The 26409-nt window shown below is 40.9% G+C and overlaps 2 protein-coding genes across 5 annotated transcripts; both read right to left on the reverse strand.

Moving 5' to 3' along the window:
- Positions 1-1828: 1828 nt before the first annotated feature.
- On the reverse strand, positions 1829-11560 carry LOC135527987 (5-aminolevulinate synthase, non-specific, mitochondrial-like). 4 transcript variants are annotated; one of them, XM_064956715.1, is made up of 12 exons: positions 10388-10485; positions 10012-10141; positions 9455-9654; positions 8893-9066; positions 8583-8714; positions 6884-7106; positions 6514-6698; positions 6164-6343; positions 5803-5967; positions 5333-5601; positions 2354-2516; positions 1829-2115 (listed from the first exon to the last, which is right to left on the reverse strand). In XM_064956715.1, exons 3-12 carry the CDS (start codon positions 9636-9638, stop codon positions 1955-1957), a joined length of 1836 nt encoding a protein of 611 aa, XP_064812787.1. In that variant the 5' UTR covers positions 9639-9654; positions 10012-10141; positions 10388-10485; the 3' UTR covers positions 1829-1954. The 4 variants fall into 4 exon arrangements, with proteins under 4 accessions (XP_064812787.1, XP_064812786.1, XP_064812788.1 ...); XM_064956714.1 differs by lacking the exons at positions 10012-10141; positions 10388-10485 and adding an exon at positions 11458-11560; XM_064956716.1 differs by lacking the exons at positions 10012-10141; positions 10388-10485 and adding an exon at positions 10637-10659.
- A 3387-nt stretch (positions 11561-14947) lies between these two features.
- Positions 14948-24384, reverse strand: spo11 (SPO11 initiator of meiotic double stranded breaks). Its single transcript, XM_064956029.1, has 13 exons — positions 24220-24384; positions 23569-23682; positions 22672-22760; positions 22165-22231; positions 21967-22075; positions 21551-21637; positions 20892-20928; positions 20627-20736; positions 20434-20533; positions 19719-19756; positions 17229-17305; positions 16593-16704; positions 14948-15127 (listed from the first exon to the last, which is right to left on the reverse strand). The coding sequence occupies exons 1-13, from the start codon at positions 24330-24332 to the stop codon at positions 15008-15010; spliced, it is 1173 nt and encodes a 390-aa protein (XP_064812101.1). The 5' UTR covers positions 24333-24384; the 3' UTR covers positions 14948-15007.
- Positions 24385-26409: the final 2025 nt, after the last annotated feature.

The following is a 26409-nucleotide window of genomic DNA, read 5'->3' on the forward strand; positions in this document are numbered from 1 at the left end:
AATCTGAACTCAAAATGACTTAAAAAGAGGGTATAAACAGTCTCTCAATGCTGCAGTGGCATGAGACTCTCACTATGATCAATTAGGCCTGGCTTTGCATGAGTGGTGCTGGTCACCGGACTAGTGCACTCGGAGAAGCATTTCCATGACATAATACTCTCAGAACGTGAGCTCATGGTAATATTCTGTCGCTCTCTCGCTTTCTTAGGAACAGCAGGATATATCTTTGATTTGCCTGGATACTGACTTTGCATGTTTGAGATTGCTGCTTTGAACCATCTCACGCACCCCATTCGTGCACAAACTCTTTTCTTGTGCAGATGTTAAGTGTGTAGCTAACCCTCGTAAATAACAGAGATGTGTTTTTTCTCCTCATAAATGTAACATATTGGAAATGATGAAGGCCTTTGGCTCATGATGCCTACCAGTTAACCATCACGTTGTTAAACAGCTTCCACCATACACTAGAAAATGGTCACCTGATGAGACATTATTTCTTTAACATTTATATCCTGACATGATCAATTTGGAACTATTGAGAAGAAAAGTCTATATGTTATGGTATGCCTTCAAAACATTGACATAGCTTCAAAACTAAGTTAAGAAAAGTCATAATATCCTGTTGTATTACCCCATCTAGTGGCACGTTGCAGTTGCTGCACACACAGTAGATGAGAGGAATGATTCTAGTATGAGAAACAACACAACTCTAGGAAATAAGATGCACTGCTATTCCCTCTGGTGGAAAGAAAGGCATGTTGAAGGTACTGGTCAGTTAGTTATACACCTCAATGACTGACCTACAAAGCAATAGTAATATGCTACTACTTTCACAATGTTATTCAAACTTTGATAGCACGTCAAATAGGACCCAAGTAATACCAAATTCAAAAGGCACTCACACATCTGAGCAATCTCTTTGCAGGTGCATGGTAACAGTTGAACGAGATGAAGGAAAAAGGAAGCCGCACACTGCTCTTGGTAGGATCACTGATATTTAATAAGCTTACGTATCGGCCTCACAGCCTTCGTGATAAAAGGGACTCATGACCAAGTTGCCTTATAAAATATGATGTGCAAAAGTACTAAGGAACAAATCAATATTTCATAATGTCACGTTTACCGTTTGAAAAAGACCCTATGGGGTTTTGAAAGACATTAAACAGTGAACGATGTGTAATGTTCTGGAGTGTTGACTCTCCGTTTGAAGCCCTCTAAACCCAGGTTAGAATGAAAACAGTTCAGAGTATAGTAAATCCAAGCATAGTAAATGTATAGTACATCCAAGCATAGTAAATGTATAGTAAATGTTCTGCTCCGTCTGGGAGCCTTTAGCTTATGCTAAATGAGCAAATATTGAAGGCACAGAGCAGAATGAGTGTATGAAGGGGCACAATGCCACATTTTTCAGCATGTGAAAATACAGTTAAGGCGGCAATCGTACTCAAATTAGAGTAATGGCTCAATGGAATTATTGGGGGAATAGGAACACCCCATGGTTAGCGTCGCCCAGGACTTACTAGCAACTTCTGAAAAACATTGGATGTCATCCATTTCTGACTAAAATGTATAGAGAAAATAGTTCTCAAAAGTGTGTTCTGACAGTGGTTTCAGATTTGCTCAATCACTCTGGTGATGTGTGTGTTAGAGCAAAGGGCATGTTTAACATTTGTCAAGGCTGACATTTGGTTGAGAGACAATGTTACATCATTTCCACATTGCCAAAGTGATAATAAAGATAATTTTCCCTGTCAACACTGACCTTATCTTTTCAAAAAATAAATTGTAGTAACAGAACGGTTGCTCAAGAAATACAATAGCAAAAGTATAACTTTCCGCAAACATTTATTTGTAATTAATAATATTACATACATGGTGATGGAGTTGTACATTGATAAGAGAATAAATATCTTAAATAGAGATTTGATATGGGGGAGGTGTATATAATTAACTTTTAGGCTCTGGCTGATGTCATGTGACTCATGCCCGTGAAGAAAGACCGCTCTCTCTCAGTCATCAGCTCAAAGTGGAGAGGCTGCTGGCAGAAGTTACACTCCCCTGACGAGTGAGGTTTTAGCTCCAGACCCACCTCCTTCCAGGTCTTCACCAGACGTTCTGTGGCCAGGAACACATTCACATGTAATATATCACATTTTAGTTGTACTTTATTTAAAAAAAAAACATACAAGAAACACTATAGCAGATTCTTACTTCAGTTCTGAATGCAGTCAGCATGGACAGATTTATCCCACCAAATGGAGGCCATTTTAGCAACATTGAATAAGTTAAAAATCATACAAATCCAAAACTATTACATGCTAAAAACCACAAACTCATTGGGGCGTGTGCTTACCGACAAAGTACTGCATCATCTGGGGAGTGTGGTGTGGGGTGGGGGCGATGCGGAGGACCTCCTCTCCCTGAGCCACAGTGGGGTAGTTGATGGCCTGCACATAGATGTAGTAGCGAGACATCATGATGTCACACACCTCTGTGTTCTTGGCTGCGTCCGCCACCTACAACAAGGGTCAAAGATCAATCCTCAGGTGATAAATTAGAAAACATTTTCTTTAAGCATGAAATATAACAGCCACTGTTGATAGAATGTCCCTTCTCTTGTTTCCATGGTTTAAAACTTGATTAACTTCTTGGTGACAGGGGGGCAGTATTGAGTAGCTTGGATGAATAAGGTGCCCAGAGTAAACTGCCTGCTACTCTGTCCCAGATGCTAATATATGCATATTATTAGTAATATTGGATAGAAAACAGAGGTTTCTAAAACTGTTTGAATGATGTCTGTGAATATAACATGAGTATAACAGAACTAATATGGCAGGCAAAAATCCAACCAGGAAGTGGGAAATCTGAGGCTTGTAGTTTAACAACCAATATCCCACTGTATCTACAATAGGGGCTATGTTGCACTTCTTAAGGCTTCCACTAGATGTCACCAGTCTTTAGAACTTTGTTTGAGGCTTCTACTGTGATGTGGCACCGAATGAGAGGAATGAGCCAGGTGTCTGGCAGAGTGCCACAGGCTCTGAGGCGCGGTCACGAGAGAGTAAGCTCTTGTTCCATTGCTTTTCTACAGACACAGGAATTCTCCGGTTGGAACATTATTGAAGATTTATTCTATACTTAGTTTGACAAGTTTCTTCGGGCTGTAACGGAACATTTTAAACTTTTCGTTCGCGACCTTAACGCGCTTTTGGATTTGTTTACCAAACGCCTTAACAAAAGAAGCTATTTGGACATAAATGGACATTATCGAACAAAACAAACATTGTGGAACTGCGATTCCTGGGAGTGCATTCTGATGAAGATCAAAGGTAAGAGAATATTTATAATGCTATTTCTGACTAATGTTGACTACCCAATATGGCAGATATCTTTTTAGCTGCTTTGTTGTCTGAAAAGCTGTACTCAGATTATTGCATGGTTTGCTTTTTCCGTAAAGTTTTTTTGAAATCTGACACAGCGGTTGCATGAACCTTTTTAGGATAGGGGGCAGCATTTTCACTTTTGGATGAATAGCGTGCCCAGAGTGAACTGCCTCCTACTCTGTCCCAGATGCTAATATATGCATATTATTATTAGTATTGGATAGAAAACACTCTGAAATTTCTACAACTGTTTGAATGATGTCTGAGTATAACAGAACTCATATGGCAGGCAAAAACCTGAGAAAAATCCAACCAGGAAGTGGGAAATCTGAGGTTTGTAGTTTTTCAAAGCTTGGCCTACCAAATACACAGTGTCTATGGGGTCAAGTTGCACTTCCTAAGGCTTCCACTAGATGTCATCCGTCTTTTGCTCCTGACAGAGTTACCTCTTGTTCCAGTGCTTTTCTTCAGACATAGGAACTCTCCAGTTGGAAGCTTATTGATGTTTTATGTTAAAAACATCCTAAAGATTGATTCCATACATCGTTTGACTCGTTTCTACGACCTGTAACGCAACTTTGAGTTTTTGTCTGGACGAAGCACTTGCGCCTCATGAAGATGGATTACTGGGCTGAACACGCTAACAACAAGTGGCTATTTGGACATAAATTATGGACTTTATGGAACAAATCAGTCATTTATTGTCGAACTGGGATTCCTGGGAGTGCCTTCTGATGAAGATCAAAGGTAAGTGAATATTTATGGTGTTATCTCTAACTTCTGTTGACTCCAAAATGCCGGATATTTCTCTGGCTGGATCGTGCTCTGAGCGCCGTTCTCAGATTATGCTTTTTCCGTAAAGTTTTTTTGAAATCTGACACAGCGGTTGCATTAAGGAGAAGTCTATCTTTAATTATGTGAATAACAATTGTATCTTTTCTCAATGTTTATTATGAGTATTTCTGCAAAATCACCGGATGTTTTGGAATCAAAACATTACTGCACGTAATGCACCAATGTAAACTGAGATCTTTGGATATAAATATCACATTATCGAACAAAACATACATGTACTGTGTAACATGATGCCCTATGAGTGTCATCTGATGAAGATCATCAAAGGTTAGTGATTCATTTTATCTATATTTCTGCTTTTTGTGACTCCTATCTTTGGCTGGAAAAGTGGCTGTGTTTTTCTGACTTGGCGATGACCTAACATAATCATATGTTCTGCTTTCGCTGTAAAGCATTTTTGAAATCCGACACAATGGGTAGATTAACAAGATGTTTCTCTGTCATTTGCTGTATTGGACGTGTTAATATGTGAAAGTTACATATTTCTAAAAAACAATATTTTTTTATTTCGCGCACTGCCTTTTCAGCGGAATGTTGTCGATTGGTTCCGCTAGCGGAACGCCTGCGCTAGAAAGGTTATGGATAAGTATATCTCTAATTCAATGTATGACACGTGTATTTTCATCAACATCTATAATGAGTATTTCTGTAAATAGATGTGGCTCTCTGCACAATCACCGCATGTTGTAGAACTACTGAACGTAACGCGCCAATGTAAAATGAGATTTTTTATATAAATATGCGCTTTATCAAACAAAACATATATGTATTGTGTAACATGAAGTCCTATGAGTGTCATCTGATGAAGATCATCAAAGATTAGTGATTAATTCTCTCTCCATTTGTGCTTCTTTGGCTGGAAAAATGGCTGTGTTTTTCTGTGAATTGGTGGTGACCTAACAATCGTTTGATGCTTTCGCTGTAAAGAATTTTTTTAATCAGACACTGTCGCTGGATTAATGAGAATTTTATCTTTAAAATGGTGTAAAATACTTGTATGCTTGAGGAATTGTAATTAGCACTTTCACTGGCTGTTGGCGAGGTGGGACGCTGCCGTCACACATATCCCAGAGAGGTTAACAGGCCTGTCTTACACGGACAGGGATGATGTGGCTGGGGCAGTAGACAACGGGCAGGCCCGAGTCCATCAGCATCTGGCGAAGCAGCTTGACGTTCCTCTGGTGTTTCCTGCGCAGCACACGGCCCTCCTCCCCCTTCAGGGTGTGGATGGACTCCCGGGCCCCAGCCAGCAGCATGGGTGGCAGGGAGGTAGTGAAAATGAAGCCTGCTGCGTAGGAGCGCACCGTGTCCACCAGGGCGTTGGTACCAGCGATGTAGCCGCCCACACAGCCAAATGCCTTACCTGGATGGGGGAATGAATATACGAGGTAAGGTATAAACCAGGTAAAGAGGTTTTAAATTGATCTGATGGTCTGGGTGAGTTAAATATTTGATCATAACATTATTAATTTGAAGGGGGTGGGGGGAGTGTAAGACAATTACCTACAAAGGTGCTATAGCAATGACATCTTATCATTTATAAGCTAGCCCCAAGTCAGCTTACCGAGAGTTCCTGAGATTATGTCCATTTTGTGCATGACGCCGTCCCTGTCGCCGATGCCACCTCCCCTGGCCCCATACAAACCAACAGCATGTACCTCGTCCACAAACGTAATGGCCCCAAACTCATGGGACACGTCACACATCTCATCCAGAGGACACACAGCGCCTAGAAAACAACCACAATACAACCTCCTTTAGATTCCCACAATCAGATTGGATAACAGGCAAGTTTTGTATATGCAGTACACATCAGGAAAAGTGCTTTCTTTACGTATTTTTGGTTCTAATTCTGTCTCCATGATTTGTTTAAATCTAAAAATAATAATATATATTTTTTTAAATGCAACAAATCATAAACCCACCATCCATGGAGTGCACGGTCTCAAAGGCCACAATCTTGGGGGTGGCAGGGTCAGACTTCTGCAGCAGCTCTCGTAAATGGTTGACATCGTTGTGACGGAAGATGAACTTCTTGGCCCCGCTGTTCCTTATACCCTGGATCATTGATGCATGGTTCCCTGCATCGGAATAGATCTCACAACCTGGGAACAGGAACATTTGTTGTTTTTATACAGATCATTTTGTCCATTAGTATGTAATATAATGTAAAGTGGAGAATCAGTCATTTTTTAGCTACTATAGAACATGGAATGAAGAAGTGTATGAAAAACTACTAGGTTTGAGTCCATTGTTTTAGAATCCGTATCAGTACCTGGGAGAATCTTAGCCAGAGTGAATAGCGTGGAGTCATTGGCCACGAAGCAGGAAGTGAAGAGCAGCGAAGCGTCTTTGCCATGCAGGTCGGCCAGCTCGTACTCCAGGTCCACATGGAACTTACTGGTCCCTGAGATGTTCCGTGTTCCTCCAGCTCCTGCCCCGTGCTTCTGTAATGTATCCCTAAAGAAAGAGAAGAGGCCTTTGATAAGAAATGGTCTTCTTTGGAAAACTACGAGTGGAACTCCACATTTCTAAGATAGTGTTATAACTGCACGCCTATAGCTAGGATCTGACGCCCATCTAGTCAACCTCCATCCATCTTAAACAACCATCTACATTTACTGTGACCTGCATGACCCACACACATGATGGCTTGGTTGACGCGGGGGTGTCGGCTCATGCCCAGGTAGTCGTTGCTGCACCACACAGAAACGTCTCTCTTGATGAGGAGCGACTCAGAGTAGTCGTCTGCCATGGGAAATGACGTGGCGCGCCGGTTCACTGTCTTAAACACCCGGTAGCTGTGATCCTTCTTCCTGGCATCGATCTTCTTCTCAAAGAACTTGTCGTAGTGGAAGTTGGCAGATGCTGTAAAATAAATACGATGTGTAAGGTTTTGTGACTGTAGTTCGGATGCAGCTTCTTTCTAAAATGAGGGGTACCCAAACAATTGTTACACAAAAATATAATATGTAGCCCCAAGAAATGTTCCCTCTAATTCTGCTGAGCGCAAACTTCAACATTGTGACAATTCTGTGCAACTTCCGGCGCATGTTTACTGTTAACACTGGAGGGTGTGCCAGCTTTAAGTTACAGTTTTAACAGTGACCAAGTAGGTTACCGTGGCTATTTGATCATAATGTAGGCTTACCAGAGTGGCCTAACCAAAAAAACTATGGCGAAAATGCATCACATAACATTTGAACATGAAAATAGAAGTTCTATCATTCAGCCTACAGTAACAGCCAATGTGTGGTGTTTAAAGATGTAGGGCTTGACATTAACCTGTTTCTCCACTTGTCCTTGAGACAAGGAGGTGACTGAACATTTTGTTGCGTTGTTTGATTCAAGAAACAACTTTACAAAACTTTACAAAATAAAATGAATTATTATTCCAATGCCATTATTACAAAGAATCAGACAAATTATGCCACCCTCTGCCTATTGGCTATGTAGCTTATTCAAACCTGTCTCAAAATACAACACTTCCCCTTTAAGACATAAAAAAATATCTTTACATGACTCGCTTTTCAAAGACAGCTAGAAATGTGTTCTTGTAGGAAGCAGTAACTCCCACATTGCGGACTACAAATTAGCTTTAATTGGGCTAATAACTCACTTTTTAAAATTTATTTTACCTTTATTTAACCAGGCAAGTCAGTTAAGAACAAATTCTTATTCTTATTTTCAATGATGGCCTAGGAACAGGCATTCTGCCTGTTCAGGGGCAGAATGACAGATTTCTACCTTGTCAGCTCAGGGATTTGAACTTGTAAGCTTTCGGTTACTAGTCCAACACTCTAACCACTAGGCTACCCTGCCGCCCCAACTAGCAAAGAATATGAACAAATGTGCACTTGTGGCTACAGTACATGCAGCTTTCGCTTTGATCTCAAAACAAGCGCAACCGCTCATGCTGTAAAACAGTCCAGTTCAAAGTGAATGGCCAACATTTGTTGGCAATGGTCTATTTGCATATAGGCGTACTGCAGCTCTGATTGGTTATGGCACAGCAATTTGTGTAGAGTATGGGCCTGAGTAGTGCCTGTCAATGCAATAGAATCTTAGTCTCCGCTGCATTCTGCCTACAACAAAATATCTTGCAGTTAGTTTTGCATACTAAATCTTGTATAGTTTGTTTTCTTTCAGTATGTTGCATTGAAAGTGGCTAATATTGTGTTGATTCCATCACAATTCTCACAGTAAAGGGAAAGTTGACAGTGTTAAGTAACAGGGAAAATGCTAGAAAGTTGGGGGAAGTAGAATCTCGTGCTTCTCTACGCACGCAGCTTAGAAGAAACATTTGCCCCAAGTGTAAGAGGATACATGTGAGCAGGTGCTTACCTTTGGGTAGGTTGTCTTGCAGTAAGTGAGAAACCTTGGGGGTGCGCTGTTTCAGCATGTTTTTCAGGGTGCCTCGGTCAGCCCTGTCAGCGTTGATCAGGTCCACCACAGTGGGATCCAATTGGGACTTCTCTGTATCAATAAAGGGGGATAAACACTGTTAAAGAGTGATCAACTCGACTCTGTCTATGACACATTTTCACTATGACAAATTCCTTGAAAGGTGACTATCCATAACAAGCTTTATTAACACACTGACCTCTGCTTACACAACTGAGTGGAGAAGGTCAAAGAGAGGTCACATGTTTACCTGTGTGGACGGTGCTCCTGTCCTGTACGTCCTCTGACAGCTCGATGCAGGCCTCCCTCACCACGCTAGTGTTCTTCTGCACCATCTCAGCCGCCAGGAAGGGGCATTTGGAGCCCACAGGCTGGCCAGCAAGGGGCATGGGGTGGCCTGGGGGCCCCTGGACCCCCTCTGACTCTACAGTGACAACAAGAGGAGGATTTATATTTGATTAACTTGAATACATGAATTTATCTTTTATTGAATTATTTAGGCCTATTTGGGCACTGAGAAAAATATGAAAATAAAATAAATGCTGTTGAGCATAAAAGCTGTTGAGTGTAAGATTCTTCACAGCCTAATAGGTTACATTTATGACTATTTGTATGGGTGAGTTACCAGTCACATTTGCACAGTAATTTGATTAAGAACAATTTTTTACAAAGAAGCATTGAGCCCTACCATAAGCAAGCCTCAAGCAAGATTAGTAAAATAGCACAACATTGCATCTCTATGCAATAAATCCATAACATAGCCCATCTAAAACCATTTATAATAAGTGACTATGGGGAACTAATGTGCTCACCATCGTTTGTTGGTGTGGACACCAAGACTGAAGAGGAGAGAGCTCTGGCCAGAGGGCGTGAGGCCAGGTCCATCATCACAGGGCACTTCAGGGCATAGCCAACCAGGGATGACTTCCCTGCCAGCTGCAGGAACAACCGGGGCACCATAGTCAGGAAGGGGCATCGGCGGATAACAGTGTCCATCTTAGACCCTCTGAATCTGGGAAGGAGAAAGGAAGAGATGTTGGTCTAGCCTATCACCGGAATCAAAAAATATTTCCTTTCTGGTCCCAGATTGACAGCGGATCGACTGGATGGTAGAGCTTGGTGCATTTGGTGAGGCGGTGAAATATGATCAGCAGAGATCTATTTATATAAACTGGGGGGGGGGGGGGTCAGAGAGGGCTACCACACTAAGCTCTGTCTGTGTAGGCTACTTTTGACTATCATCACAGTTTTTATTTTTTCACCTTTATTTAATTAGGCAGGTCAGTTAAGAACAAATTCCTATTTTCAATGGCGGCCTAGGAACAGTGGGTTAACTGCCTTGTTCATGGGCAGAACAACAGATTTTTACCTTGTCAGCTCGGGGATTCGATCTTGCAAACTTTCCTTTACTAGTCCAACGTTCTAACCACTAGGCTACCTGCCGCCCCACATGAGGTCAAATTAGAATCATCAGGCTTTCATCTCTAGTTGCACGCCAACTTCAAACAAAACATGAAAATGAAGAGCAGGAAAATAAAATTAATATTCTAATGAAACAAAAACTTTGTCCAAAAACAATTAGTCCTCAAGAGATCTAAAGAGACCAGACATTTAGACACGACAAGGCTATATTGTATTATGAATATGAACAACCAAAATATAGCCTATGATGAGCATAAAGATCAATGCCAAGATGTTGAAATTCAAATAGTCTCAGCCATTAAAAACGGACAAACATTCCTTACCTGAAAACATCCCATTCCACTTTGACCGGACAGAAGGAAAATAACTTTCTCAACATGACTGAACAGATACTAAGCTAACCAACATACAGAGAAGAGTAGATGTAAAATGCTCATAGCCCGAGGCATCACTTTCGTTCAGTTTGTAGTCAGCTGCCCTTGACATGAGGAAAAACAGGAGGGCCACTCAAGAGCCTGCCTGAAACCATGGACAACAACACATAAGACTACAACAGCTGAGAAGATACTTACCAAACAAAAGACAGCACAACCATCTGTCTGTTCAAGTGAATCATTGTAATATAACCTAGGACTACCATCCCATCTATATTTTCCCTCTTTATCAAACCAGGGGCTGAGGGTGGGTCCATGTTGCATCACAGCTCATGTAATGCAAAGACCCACTGACACTGTATGCACAGCCACAGCCATTGCCAGTCTTTGTTAAATAGTAACTATGGTCTGACTATCTAGCAACAAGGCAGGTACCTCTACCCTGATAGAGGTCTCTTAGACATACCTACATGAATCAACATTTACCAATGGTCAAAACAAACTCGGTGATAAAATATTATCTGTGAGCTTCAACATTGATATGATTTAATTGACAAAACTATAGCTTACTCACTTTCAAAATTACTTACTGCAACAGTTTGCAGGCTTCCTTCAAAAAGCAATGCAATTTTGTGGTTAGACAACTTTCTGATCGAACACTAGAATGTAGCTAGAACCAATCGTCACCATACTCAGAGCAGATAGAACATTTACACACAAACAAAAATCGGAGCCATGCTCTACTCTAATACCCTTCTATTTGTCAGCGTCCACAACGTCTCTACTTTCTCTCTGATTAGCAGCGAAAAGAGATCAAGGTCAAACTTCTCTGATTATTATCCAGACTGTCTGTGGCTAGCTAACCAGCTAACGTTAGTTGTGGATAACTGATGAAGGATGCGCATGCTACAACAGTCAGGCGAAGCCACTACCTGGCATAAGCAACTTGGCTAGCTAGCTACCTAGTTAAACGGTGATCATTCCGTGCAGTTATTAGTTTTCAAATATCGTTTGTTTACCAATTGAAGTTTCTCTGGTCTCGTTCTCACACTCTGCCTGGGTTTCAACAACACTCTGTCCGATGACGTCGGCGCTGTTTTACACGCAAGGAGCCACGCCTGCCAAAGGGTCGTCTATAGCCGCTATAGCCATTAAGTCATAAACCCCCCGCCCATTTCAATTGATCTTCTTAACATTTTATTTTAAACCTAACCCTAACCACACTGCCAACCGTATACCTAACCTTAAATGAATACCAAAAAGCAAACGTTTTTTTGTTTGGGTGCCAAATTTGACTTTGTAACTCTGAAATCTGACTTTGTAGTTGAGTGTTTCATAATAAAAAATTATGTTTCATAAGCACCAATGATCACTGTCTCCACCTGGTGGCACATACTAGTCATTATATGGTGTTACATATTATTGGTTAAAAACTTTTTCATGAACACATGACAATAGCAAAAATGGTATAGAAAAATGGTACTCACAGAAGGAAACGGGTGGAGGCATTACCTTTGACTAGTGGTCACAAGAAGCTGGGTGCACAATTACTAGCAGCTAATGTCTGTATATCACAGTGCCTAAATACACCGACAGGATTTGTTTGATGATGTCATAGCATTGTCCTCTATAGAAAGTAAAGTTTGCAACGCCTCCCTATAACTGGACCAGTCAATACTTCCATGAGACCAAAACAACTTTAGACAATACTTCACCCCAACCTACAGTTGAAGTCGGAAGATTACATACACTCAGGTTGGAGTCATTAAAACTCATTCTTCAACCACTCTACAAATTTCTTGATAACAAACTAGAGTTTTTACAAGTCAGTTAGGACATCTACTTTGTGCATGACACATGGTATTTTTCCAACAATTGTTTACAGATTATTTCACATATAACTCACTGTATCACAATTCCAGTGGGTCAGAAGTTAACATACACTAAGTTGACTGTGCCTTCAGCTTGGAAAATTCCAGAAAATTATGTCATGGCTTTAGAAGCTTTTGATAGGCTAATTGAGTTAATTGACATCATTTGAGTCAATTGTAGGTGTACCTGTAGAAGTATTTCAAGGCCAACCTTCAAACTCAGTGCCTCTGCTTGACATCATGTGAAAATCAAAGGAAATCAACCAAGGCCTCAAAAAACAAATTGTAGAACTCCACAAGTCTGGTTCATCCTTGGGAGCAATTTCCAAACGCCTGAAGGTACCACGTTCATCTGTACAAACAATAGTACGCAAGTATAAACACCATGGGACCACGCAGCCGTTATACCGCTCAGGAAGGAGACGCGTTCTGTCTCCTAGAGATGAACGTACTTTGGTGCGAAGTGCATATCAATCCCAGAACAGCAGCAAATGACCTTGTAAAGATGCTGGAGGAAACCGGTACAAAAGTATCTATTTCCACAGTAAAACGAGTCTTATATCGACATAACCTGAAAGGCCGCTCAGCAAGGAAGAAGCCACTGCTCCAAAACTGCCAGAAAAAAAGCCAGACTACAGTTTGCAACTGCACATGGGGACAAAGATGATACTTTTTGGAGAAATGTCCTCAAAAATAGAACTGTTTTGCTATAATGACCATCGTTATATTTGGAGGAAAAAGGGGGAGGTTCGCAAGCCGAAGGACACCATCCCAACAGTGAAGCATGGGGGTGGCAGCATCATGTTGTGGGGGTGCTTTGCTGCAGGAGGAACTGGTGCACGTCACAAAATAGATTGCATCATGAGGATGGAAAATTATGTGGATATATTGAAGCAACATCTCAAGACATCAGTCAGGAAGTTAAAGCTTGGTCGCAAATGGGTCTTCCAAATGGACAATGGCCCCCCTTCCAAAGTTGTGGCAAAATGGCTTAAGAACAACAAAGTTAAGGTATTGGAGTGGCCATCACAAAGCCTTGACCTCCATGCCATAGAAAATGTGTGGGCAGAACTGAATAAGCGTGTGCGAGCAAGGGGGCCAACAAACCTGACTCAGTTACACCAGCTCTGTCAGGAGGAATGGGCCAAAATTCACCCAACTTGTGGGAAGCTTGTGGAAGGCTACCCAAAATGTTTGACCCAAGTTAAACAATTTAAAGGCAATGCTACCAAATACTAATTGAGTGTATGTAAACTTCTGACCCACTGGGAATGTGATGAAAGAAATAAAAGCTGAAATGAATCATTCTCACATTTTCTCACATTTACATTCTTAAAATAAAGTGGTGATCCTAACTGACCTAAGACAGATTTTTTACTAGGATTAAATGGCATGAATTGTGACAAACTGATTTTAAATGTATTTGGCTAAGGTGTATGGAAACTTCCGACTTCAACTGTATATGTACACTACCGTTTAAAAGTTTGGGGTCAGATAGAAATGTCCTTGTTTTTGAATGAAAAGCACTTTTTTGTCAATTAAAATAACATCAAATTGATCAGAAAAACAGTGTAGACATTGTTAATGTTGTAAATGACTATTGTAGCTGGAAACAGCTGATTTAAAAAAATGGAATATCTACATAGGTGTATAGAGGCCTATTATCAGCAACCATCATTCCTGTGTTCCAATGGCACGTTGTGTTAGCTAATCCAAGTTTATAATTTTAAAAGGCTAATTGATCATTAGAAAACCCTTTTGCAATTATGTTACCACAGCTGAAAACTGTTATTCTGATTAGTGGCATTAAAACTGGCCTTTAGACTCGTTGAGTATCTGGAGCATCAGCATTTGTTGGTTCGATTACAGGCTCAAAATGTCCAGAAACAAATAACATTCTTCTGAAACTCAGTCTATTCTTGTTCTGAGAAATTAAGGCTTTTTCCACGTGAGAAATTGCCAAGATCTACAACGCTGTGTACTACTCCGTTCACAGAACAGAGCAAACTGGCTCAAACCCAAATAGAAAGAGGATTGGGAGGCCTCAGTGCACAACTGAGCAAGAGTACAAGTCCTCAACTGGCAGCTTCATTAAATAGTACCCGCAAAACACAAGTCTCAGTGTGAACAGTGAAAGGTGACTCCGGGATGCTGGCCATCTAGGCAGAGTTGCAAAGAAAAATCCATATCTCAGACTGGCCAATAAAAAGAAAAGATTAAGATAGGAAGAAGAACAATGACACTGGACAGAGGAACTCTGCTGAGATGGCCAGCATCCCAGAGTCATCTCTTCACTGTTGATGCAAGTAACCATTTCACTGCTACACCTGTTATTTATGAACCATGTGACAAATAACATTTTATTTTACTTGATTAACAACAAGTGGCAGAAAATTTACATTTTTAGTATCCACAGATACATTACCATCAAGGACACAGTCAATCGGCCACTTAAGGTGGACTGATACTCTAATCTGGAATAATTTAGTAAAATGTTTAGGTCATATAATATAATGACCTAAAATAGTCAATAATATAAACATGTGATGTACAATGTTGTATCAGGTCACTATGTGACAGACTTGAGTAACTGACATATGCACAGACAGGCACACTGCAACTGTATCACATCCATACATGCTTGAATCCAGGCATATCAAATCCCACATCCCACCATCCACAGAGGGGCAGTGTGTGATCATATCCAGCCCCCGTAGCGCAGCTTGTTTGGCAGGTAGACGCGGCTGAGGAAATCAGGGGCTATGGAGGCCAGGGACTGGATCTCAGCTTTCACCTTGCTCCGTTGCATCATTTCCATCTGCAACAAGAACAAAACATGTCTTAAGAGATGCAAGAGTAAGATGAGCAAACAGAGTTCATCCTTGACCACCAGGTGTGATCTTATCTACCACAGAACAAAAATATAAATACAACATGTAAAGTGTTGGTCCCATGTTTCATAAGCTGAAATATCTTTTAAAACTTTCTTCTCCCTTATCTCTAATAACAGACTGACTGCAGTCTCTGCATCTGTCCTCGTGCTCCTAGACCTTAGTACTGCTTGTGACACCATCGATCACCACATTCTTTTGGAGAGATTGGAAACCCAAATTGGTCTAAACAGACAAGTTCTGGCCTGGTTTAGATCTTATCTCTCAGAAAGATATCAGTTTGTCTCTGTAGATGGATTGTCCTCTGACAAATCAACTGTAAATTCCGGTGTTCCTCAAGGCTCCGTTTTAAGACCACTATTGTTTTCACTATATATTTTACCTCTTGGTGATGTCATTCGGAAACATAATGTTAACTTTCACTGCTATGCGGATGACACACAGCTGTACATTTCTGTGTTTCAGACATGAGGAAGTGGATGGAGGCAAATTTTCTACTTTTAAAAACTCAGACAAAACAGAGAAGATAGTTCTAGGTCCCAAGAAACAAAGAGATCTTCTGTTGAATCTGACAATTAAGCTTGATGGTTGGTTGTACAGTCTAAAAAAAAAACTGAAGGACCTCGGCGTTACTGACCCTGATCTCTTTTGACGAACATATCAAGACTGTTTCAAGGACTGCTTTTTTTCCATCTACGAAACATTGCAAAAATCAGAAACTTTGTCCAAAAATTATACAGAAAAATGAATCCATGCTTTTGTCACTTCGAGGTTAGGCTACTGCAATGCTCTACTTTCTGGGTACACGGACAAAGCACTAAATAAACCTGGCCTTGCTGTCCCCAGTCCACCTAGTCGTGCTGCTGCTCCAGTTTCAACTGTTCTGCCTGCGGCTAAGGAACCCTGACCTGTTCATCGGACATGCTACCTTGTCCCAGACCTGCTGTTTTCAACTCGCTAGAGACTGCAGGAGCGGTAGAGATTATTATTTTTGACCCTGCTGGTCATCTATGAATATTTGAACATTTTGGCCATGTTCTGTTATAATCTACACCCGGTACAGCCAGAAGAGGACTGGCCACCCCTCATAGCCTGGTTCCTCTCTAGGTTTCTTCCTAGGTTCAAGCCTTTCTAGGGAGTTTTGCCTAGCCATCGTGCTTCTACACCTGCATTGCTTGCTGTTTGGGGTTTTAGGCTGGGTTTAGGTACAGCACTTTGTAACATCAGCTGATGTAAGAAGGGCTTTATAAATACATTTTATTGACTGCACACATTATCTTCTTTAACTTTCTTCCCCCTTATCTCTAATAACAGACTGACTGCACACATTCTCCCTTTCCATATTTGTATTGTATGTAAACCACTCATAAAAGGTAGCCCTCCCCTTCTGACCTCTTTCTGCCAGGCAGGTTGGCAGGCCAGGTAGGGTCTCTTCAGCAGGCTGGTCAGTTTATTCTGGTCTCTCTGTGTGAGGGGGATCAGAGCATCCTCAGGTACTCTCAATCTAAAGTACAGAAGGGTTATGATCAGTAAGTTTTCAATTCAGTTAGTTCAAGAGATGAACAGTCATATTATTAGACATATATAAAAATATCTTAACTGTAAATAGCTTTGGATGATGGTCTTCTGAATGACCATATTAAGATAGCAACATAATTATTATTTCTACAACTGAAGCAAAGGAAATATCCTGACACAAAGTTACGGCTCTCTCCATTTCTGTCCAAACTGTATAAAATGTGGATGCTTTTGATTATGTACTGTACAGTTAGAGTCTTAGGAGGAGCAGGCTTGCAGACTACAATTAAACTTGATTTATGTCAAAAAACCCTTTTCAGGCGAAGACTGCTCTTGCTGGCATATACTTAAAACTCAATATACACTCCAAAACAGCTCCTCGGGGAGAGAGAAACAAGCAAAGGCAACAGCAACAGAAATCAAAACAAACAATCTCCAAATCCCCAGAATATAATCTCAATTAGAGGTAGGGAGGAGGAAGGAGGAAGTAGCGAGTGGTTGTCTCCAAACCTCTGGAGGTCAGAGGGGAGGAGGCCTAGCCACATAACGCTGGGGACGGTCAGACTGTGGGCCTCAAATGACATGGCCTGAGGGGAAAGATACACACACAGAAACATGTCAATACACAACCAGACAGATCGACAGGTTGACAAACTGTGCATAAAACACACTTATGTGAATACATACAACAATATACAGTGCCTTGCAAAAGTATTCATGCCCCTTGGTCGTTCTTCCTATTTTGTTGCATTACAACCTGTAATTTAAATTGATTTTTATTTGGATTTCATGTAATGGACATACACAAAGTAATTCAAACAGGAAGTGAAATGAAAAAAATAACTTGTTTCAAAAATTATTTTTTTAAACTAAAACGGAAAGTGGTGCGTGCATATGTATTCACCCCCTTTGCTATGAAGCCCCTAAATAAGATCTGGTGCAAACAATTACCTTCAGAAGTCACATAATTAGTTAAATAAAGTCAACCTGTGTGCTATATATATATATATATATATATATATATATATATATATATACATATATACACACACACACATATACACACACCTGTTCTGAAAGGCCCCAGAGTCTGCAACACCACTAAGCAAGGGGCACCACCAAGCAAGCGGCACCATGAAGACCAAGGGGCTCTCCAAACAGGTCAGGAACAAAGTTGTGGAGAAGTACAGATCAGGGAGGGGTTATAAAAAAATATCCAAAACTTTGAACATCCCACAGAGCACCATTAAATCCATTATTTAAAAAAATGGAAAGAATATGGCACCACAACAAACCTGCCAAGAGCGGGCCACCCACCAAAACTCACGGACCAGGCAAAGGGGGCATTAATCAGAGAGGCAACAAAGACACCAAAGATAATCCTGAAGGAGATGCAAAGCTCCACAGCGGAGATTGGAGTATCTGTCCACAGGACCACTTTAAGCCTTACAATCCATAGAGCTGGGCTTACAGAAGAGTGGAAAGAAAAAAAGCCATTGATTAAAGAAAAAAATTAGCAAACACGTTTGGTGTTTGCCAAATGGCATGTGGGAGACTCCCCAAACATATAGAAGAAGGTACTTTGGTCAGATGAGACTAAAATTGAGCTTTTTGGCAAGGAAAACGCTATGTCTAGCGCAAACCCAACACCTCTGATCACCACGAGAACACCACAGTGAAGCATGGTGGTGGCTGTAACGTAATTCAGCCTCCTCTGACGAGGAGTAGTCAAGATCAGACCAATGTGCAGCGTGGTATGTGTCCATGTTAATATTTAATAAATCAACTGAACACTGAATAACAAAACAACAAAGTGAAAGAATGAAACAGTCCTGTCTGGGAAAACAACCTAATCAGAAAACAATCACCCACTACCAAAATGGGGAAAACAGGCTACCTAAGTATGATTCTCAATCAGAGACAACGATCGACAGCTGCCTCTGATTGAGAACCATACCAGGCCAAACACAGAAATACAACATAGACTACCCACCCCAACTCACGCCCTGACCAACCTAAAACAAAGACATAACAAAGGAACTACGGTCAGAACGTGACAGTTGCAGAATCATACTGTGGGGATGTTTTTTATCAGCAGGGACTGGGAAACTGGTCAGAATTGAAGGAATGATGGATGACGCTAAATACAGGAAAATTCTTGAGGGAAACCGGTTTCAGTCTTCCAGAGATTTGAGACTGGGACGGAGGTTCACCTTCCAGCAGGACAATGCCGCTAAGCATACTGCTAAAGCAACACTCAAGTGGTTTAACGGGAAACATTTAAATGTCTTGGAATGGCCTAGTCAAAGACCAGGCCTTAATCCAATTGAGAGTCTGTGGTATGACTTAAAGATTGCTGTACACCAGCGGAACCAATCCAACTTGAAGAAGCTGGAGCAGTTTTGCCTTGAAGAAAGGGCAAAAATCCCAGTGGCTAGATGTGCCAAGCTTATAGAGACATACACCAAGAGACTTGCAGCTGTAATTGACTTTGGGGGGGGGTGAATAGTTATGCACGCTCAAGTTTTCCGTTTTTTGTCTTATTTCTTGTTTGCTTCACAAGATAAAATATTTTGCATCTTCAAGGTGGTAGGCATGTTATGTAAATCAAATGATACAACCCCCAAAACATCCATGTTAATTCCAGGTTGTAAGGCAACAAAATAGGAAAAATGCCAAGGGGTGTGAATACTTTTGAAAGCCACATATCGTACATAGAATCACACACACATTCAGACACACAAGTCCACCTGGGGTATAATCATATAAACCAGAAACAGACATGATCATAAATGCACTCACACACAAAAACCTCACACAAATGAGATCCCACGCAATCACTTTACTTTTACCCTTCATGTCACTTCAAATGCTCAGATATGGTTGACTGCTCCCACTTTTCAACTTAAAGACCAGAATAATTACCTATTTCTTGCACCGAGACACTGCACAAGCCACGTTGGATGATTTACAGAAATACACAGGCATGGCAGGACTCACCACTGATCCGTACTTGTAGATGCACATAATCTCAATGCCTGGGAAAATGAGAGAAAGAGACACGATACAATCATCACCATACCAGAGCAATTATCCTCTGAGATATGTAGCTAAGGGGACAGAGAACAAAGTAAAGTGTTACACATGCGACTCGCAATGTGATGTGAGGAGAGCGGAGGGGAGCAGAGAGGTGCTGTGTGGAGAGGGACAGTCAACTCCCATATCTACTGGGTGAAATTCCACAGTGTGCCATCAGAGCAGCAAGATTTGTGACCTGTTGCCACGAGAAAAGGGCAACCACTGAGGAACAAACACCATTGTAAATACAACCCATATCTATGCTTATTTATTTTATCTTGTGTCCTTTACCATTTGTACCTTGTAAAAACACTGTATATATATATATATAATATGACATTTGTAATGTCTTTATTGTTTTCAAACTTCTGTATGTGTGATGTCTACTGTTAATTTTTATTGTTTACCTTACTTGCTTTGGCAATGTTAACACATGTTTCCCATGCCAACAAAGCCCCTTGAATTGAATTGAATTGAGTCCAGGGGCCCCAGTGTGATGATTCCACTGGGCTAGAGCACGCCAACACAATCCCCATTCTAACCACCCTGACACATCAGAGAGGCCTGTTGGCTAAGCAGGACACGCAACCCCTGTGTGTGTGTGTGTCTTTGATAGGATAAAAGAGTGGAGTATTACCGTAAGGGTCAGCATCCACCAGAGCAAATATAGGGATGTGCAGGGTATCCCAAAGCTTTCTCACCATCAGCCTGCTGTTCACATCTGGGACACCTTTACCCTGACACAAACACATAACAGATTTACAATGTCACATGATTAACACATTACATTTAAAGCAAAAGCTCAAAAGAAAACCATAAGTAGGACATACTGTGATCATGATGCAAGGACATAACTTGGTGCAAAAGTCATAATCGAGCAGTTTCTGGAAGGTAGCATCCTTCTCCACTATCAAAACAAACTTAGCAGATGACACAATGTCTGGAGAACAGGTCAAGGTGAACACAAACATCACTGATGGACTCTTCCTCACCAATAGATGAGAGTGGGAGGAGTTAGTTAAAAGAGGAAGGAAGTCTTACAAACGCTTTACAATATTGCTGAAATATGTGTTCTGGCATGATTATAAAGGATACTCCTGATTCCGCCAACATTAGAAGAGACTGGAGTAGCCTGAGAACACAATTAAGAGACACAATTATCAACATAGCAAATTACTGTTAGCTTTCAAACAACAACAAAAAAATATAATGAGAAATTAATCTAGCTGTTTGGGTGTCAGTTGATGTATGCAACCCACAAACAGTAGATAGAATACAAGTAAACTGAGTTTTTTTGGTTTTCTGAACAATTATTCTATAAACCGAGTGATTAGTTAATTGGTTGAACCTGGAAATTGTGGGCAGAAAGAGGTGAACACATGATTTATTAAGTTTGGCTGAGACTAGAGACCTCTGTTATGTAATTGAAATGGGAGAGGTTTAGCACTGTTAAACATTCATGGCGAATGATGATACTGTATATTGTAACAGTATAGGTATCTAACCCCTGAACAAGGCAGTTAACCCACTGTTCCCCGGGTGCCGAAGACGTGGATGTCGATTAAGGTAGCCCCCCACACCTTTCTGATTCAGAAGGGTTGGGTTAAATGTGGAAGACACATTTCAGTTGTACAACTGACTAGGTAACCCCCTTTCCCTTTCCCTGACATTATATGCATATTCAACAGGCATATGACCATACTGTGACGATGCTGAGATGTTGGGGGAATGTATTTAGTGTTAGTGGGATTTACAGTGGAGTTGGAGTGGCAGTCCACCTTGGTGCTGTCCTCCTCCAGGTAACACAGATCACCTGAGATGAAGCCCTTGGACGTAGCTAGCTGGAGACCGTTAATAAACTCACACACACGTGCACACACAAATGACAATGCTTTTGAGTCAAGTTGAATTTCATTGCTCTTTGATCATGGAAATCATGGAAAATATATACACAGTTGCTTCCTGTACGAGGCAGAAAATAGGCAAAAAATATGAAAATAACTGAGTGCTTTCATGTGTTAGCCCTGAACTAATCATAACATGTCGTATCAAAAGGTATTTCCAAATGTTTTAGTATGATTCTATTCAATATCAGGCCATTGATGCCTCCTCTTGAACTGAAATTGTACTCTCACAAACGCACACACACACTCACATACTATATACACACCACATGTAGTCTTCTGCGTGGAACCTTGAGCATGCAGGAGATGTCATCCACAATGGAATCGACAGTCCTCTGTGAACCAAAAAGCTGTGTGTCGTTGTAATAGATGTCCCTGTGGAAACAAGAGAACTACTTCTCAAAGTACTGGTGTTAAGGCAAGAAAGTATTTTTTTATGCATTGGCTATCTGACAAGACATTACCTTTTTGTGGCATATACGTTGCTCTGCACAAGTTTGTAGATGGTGGATAGAACCTTGAGAATGTGCCCTGCATAGAAAACCCAGTTAAACATCTGTATTGTAGGCTACCAGTATATTGTAATATACCAGTACAGTCTAGGAAACCTTTCAATCAATCCCCTATGTTATCTGATGATAGGTAATTTAATCATCAAAGTAGTTAATTCAGGATTTTCTTTAGGATGGATAATGAAATCCATAGTGAATAACACTGATCCAGGAAAGCTTCTCTGACCATAATATTTCTGTCTGTCAGCGGCATAAGACATACCATGTCGTTGCAGTTTATGCAATTAGTTCATGTAAGCCCAGATAGGATAAGAATGAAAGCCACATGAAGTAGGGCTGATTAAATTCCTTAGAGTAGTTTAAAGTTTGTGAATTTAAATAATGTAACTTTCTGTGCACAGCTGAGGGAAGGGGGAAGTGAGAGAGGGGGGGGGGGCAGTGGTGTGTCTTTCTTCTCACCAAATTTAGTGACAGACGAGGAACAGTTGCTCCGAACTGTGGTGACAGAACTTCCTGAAGTCATTTGAAGGCCAACGGCGTTGTCAAAACTCAAAGTTGGGAATGAAGACAAAAAAATGATTCATTATTTACAAAATCTGAACATTTGGTCTCCTATCTTTGATCAGCTTTGTAAAAAAGCCTGCTACCTTTATGATCCTTCCTAGAAGAATCCCAAACCCTGGGGGCTACCTGTGATAGACCTCCCCCATACCTCGACTGCATTTCCTCTGTGAAACCTTTGCCTCCCTATCTGTGGGATTCTCACATTTGAAAGGGCCGAACCAGAATGTGCTTTAAGCTGTCAGGAGGTTTGATGTAGACTCAACCAGACAGTTCACTATGTTCTAAGCATGAAATCTCCACAGCCTGTGCACATTAAAGACCTCCACAAACTGCCAGATTTGTGTGTGTGTTGTATGTGTAGCTGGTGCTTTTTAAATATTTAATCAAACTGACACCTATTCAGTCAGGAAGTTATTTCAGCTTCAAGGATTACGGTTCAAAACTTTAGGTGATTCTATTGACACAATTTCTACCCCACAAATCCCTTTGGACTTCTTAGCTCTCTTACACATTCAGATAGAATGAGAGATCAAAGAACTAAAGGATTTTCTCCAAATGCATTTAACAGCAATTTAGACCAGTTGCAGGACCTGACTTATCAAATTGAGTGCAAAGTTCAGTTTACACAACATGACCACTTAGTTCAAATGTAACTTTACTGGGTTATACTGTATTTACATAACATAAATAAGACATCTGTTGTACAGATGTACATGTTTATCTTGCTAAAGGTCAAACAGAGTGAGTATGGCCCAAAAGCTAGACATTATAGTAACAAAGTGAGTGGCTTACCTTACATTGGCCCAGCTGGATCGGTTGGGTAGGACCAAAACTGGAGCTTCATCTTTGGACAGACTGGTGACTATCTCTAGAATCACCTTTTCAATGAGGATTAAAACTTCCTGGCTGAACATAAGAAATGACCAAATAAACCTTGGTGAAAGGTCTAATTAGTAGTAGCCAGTAACTAATGGGAAAATCGGTGGACCACAAATTCAAAACTGATTTAAACAATCCTATCATTTTTTTCATAAGCATAAAATGTATCCTTTAAATTTTCAACTCAATTATGAAAATAAAGACTATGGCATAGTAAAAACTACAAGCACTAACGTTAGGCAAGTCAGTTAGAAACAAATTGTTACTTACAAACACGCCCCAGTGGGTTATTTGCCTTTTTCAGAAGGTCAGTTTTTTACCTTGTCAACTCAGGGATTCGATCCAGCAACCTTTTGATTACTGGCTCAACGCTCTAACCACTAGGCTTGATATTGTCTAGATTATAATAAGATATTTATATGTAACCTAATAGCCTAGGCTATGGGCTCTGGCCCACACCAGCCTTATCCAACTGTGCTGTAGATAGACCTAGCCTAGGCAAGGATAACACATCCGCAAGAGCTGTCTGTGAATCACACCGTGTAGAAAGAAAAATAGGCCTACCTGCTGACTTCTTCATGGCTGTGTTGAGGTTCCATCGTCATATCAACATTTTCCAACAACTCAAGGCCGAAATTGTCAATTTCAACGAACTGTTCAGACATGTTTGATTCCATTCTTGTGGAGGGTGTTACAACGGAATTAAATTAATATGAATAGGACGTCCGTACAAGTATATGTTTACCGAAAGCAAACTCGCGCTTGGAATAATGTTGTTTGGCGCGAAATCAAATCCACACACAAGGGGTGTGTTCGTAAATTCAATCTTGAGTGCCAGAGTAAAATCGGAGTGCGCTCTGGGCGTTCGTAAATTCAGAGCATTGTCGGATTGTCCATTCATAAATTCAGAGCGTTTCGCTCTCGGGGCGTTCCCGAGCGCACACTGGACGGTCTGGCCAGTGAGTAGGGTTGATCTCAAGCTAACTGGCTAATGTTGGCTAGCTTGCTAGCTACTTCCAGACACGAACGAGAGAACACCTCACTCGCCAGAGCGAATCTACGAACGCACCCAAGATTGGCGGGATCTGTGAGCTGCTCGAAGACTACACACAAGACATGTTCAGAGAGTAGGCTAAATATCATGATAACTAATCCCCTTTCGTAGCATGTGTGGTAAAATGTGTCAGTACTCAGTATGCCTACAATGTTCAACAGTAAGTAAGTAAGATTATGCTGAACGAGGAGCTGGTGCACCGGGCTATGGCCCGCAGTCAAGTGATCATTTAGATTTTTTTTTTTAAACCAGCCTCCTATTCATTTTTACTCTGTATAACCCTAAAGCTACGGCCAAAATTCGTTGGTTTTACTTTTCAAAATAAAGAATCACTTATATGATCATCAACTTCCACTGTCCTCCAAGAGTTGAATGTCCTATACACTTATTTTTGCTCATCAATTTATTCATGCACCTTGGTTGGAGACCAAAGAGAGCGAACGAGGTAGCAGCAGTCTTCCCTTCCGTGGAGTGAGTAACCTAAATGCACCCTTTTGTTCTTATGGTAGGGTAAAGTGGAACAATGTCCAGAACAATGTCCAATTGCTGAAACAAAACAGCTATGTTTGGTAAAAAAATTGGTAGCCTATGTGGATGATGGTCATGCTTAGGGAAACGAACTATGAAAGGAAATAAGTGGCTACAGTTGACACTTTCTTTGTTAAATTAAAGCTGCAATATGTAACATTTTGGCAATATGTAACATTTTGGGCGACCCCACCAAATTCACATAGAAATGTGAGTTATAGATCTGTCATTCTCATTGAAGCAAGTCTAAGAAGCGTTATATATGTTCTTTGTCCGCTATTTCTATGCTTCCCATTCTTAAGTTACATTTTTTTCGTCACAGCTGTTTAGATCTTACAATGATTCTGTACACTGTACACTGAGTATACCAAACATTAGGAACACCTTGTTTTCAATCCAGATGAAAGCTATGATCCTTTATTGATGTCACCTGTTAAATCCACTTCAATCAGTTTAGATGAAGGGGACAAGACAAGTTAGAGAATGATTTTTAGGCCTTGAGAAAACTGAAATATGAATTGTTTATGTGTGCCATTCACAGGGTGAATGGGCAAGACAAAATATTTTAGTGCCTTTGAACAGGTTATGGTAGTAGATGCCAGGTGCACCGGTTTGAGTGTGTTAAGAACTGCAACGCTGCTGGGTTTTTCACGCTCAACAGTTTCCCATGTGTATCAAGAATGGTCCAGCACGCGAAGGACATCCAGCCAACTGTGGGAAGCATTGGAGTCAACATGGGCCAGCATCTCTGTGGAACACTTTTGACACCTTGTAGAGTACATGCCCCGAAGAATTGAGGCTCAATTTTAGGAAGGTGTTGATATTATGTTGAACAACCCTGATAATAATCTGCTGTAGTAGCCTAGGTGTACGTTGATGATATTTTCATTTGTAATTTTCCCAGCGAGTGTGTGCGCCAGTTAGCACTTCATTGCGCCCCACTAGACCTCATTAGCACCTCCAGTTGCATTTTGTTGATAACTGGGAGTTTAATGGGGGCCTGACATGAGGCCTGCTGCAAATTGACCAATAATCCTTCCTTTCTGTGTGTGTGTTATTTCAGTGTGTGGGCAGATGCAAATCATAGGCTAATCTAGTCTGACTGAAATTGAGAAATTGAGGACTTTGATTTTGGCATATGCTTGTGCTAAATTGTGCATGTGTTATCCATA

Source organism: Oncorhynchus masou, chromosome 33, assembly GCF_036934945.1.
Source record: "Oncorhynchus masou masou isolate Uvic2021 chromosome 33, UVic_Omas_1.1, whole genome shotgun sequence".
NCBI classification, from domain to species: domain Eukaryota; kingdom Metazoa; phylum Chordata; class Actinopteri; order Salmoniformes; family Salmonidae; genus Oncorhynchus; species Oncorhynchus masou.

Bases quoted from the DNA above. Each gene is read 5' to 3' on its own strand.
- LOC135527987 (XM_064956713.1), bottom strand. From the start codon at position 10,443: ATGTTGAGAAAGTTATTTTCCTTCTGTCCGGTCAAAGTGGAATGGGAT. The intron at 7,107-8,582 runs GTAAGCACCTGC...TTTATTTTACAG, and splicing joins GCAAGACAACCTACCCAAAG to CATCTGCCAACTTCCACTAC. The intron at 5,602-5,802 runs GTAAGCTGACTT...TCCCCCATCCAG, and splicing joins CATAATCTCAGGAACTCTCG to GTAAGGCATTTGGCTGTGTG.
- spo11 (XM_064956029.1), bottom strand. From the start codon at position 24,332: ATGGAATCAAACATGTCTGAACAGTTCGTTGAAATTGACAATTTCGGC. The intron at 22,076-22,164 runs GTAATGTCTTGT...TTGTTTCCACAG, and splicing joins AACGTATATGCCACAAAAAG to GGACATCTATTACAACGACA. The intron at 15,128-16,592 runs GTCAGAAGGGGA...TTCTTGTTGCAG, and splicing joins AACCTGCCTGGCAGAAAGAG to ATGGAAATGATGCAACGGAG.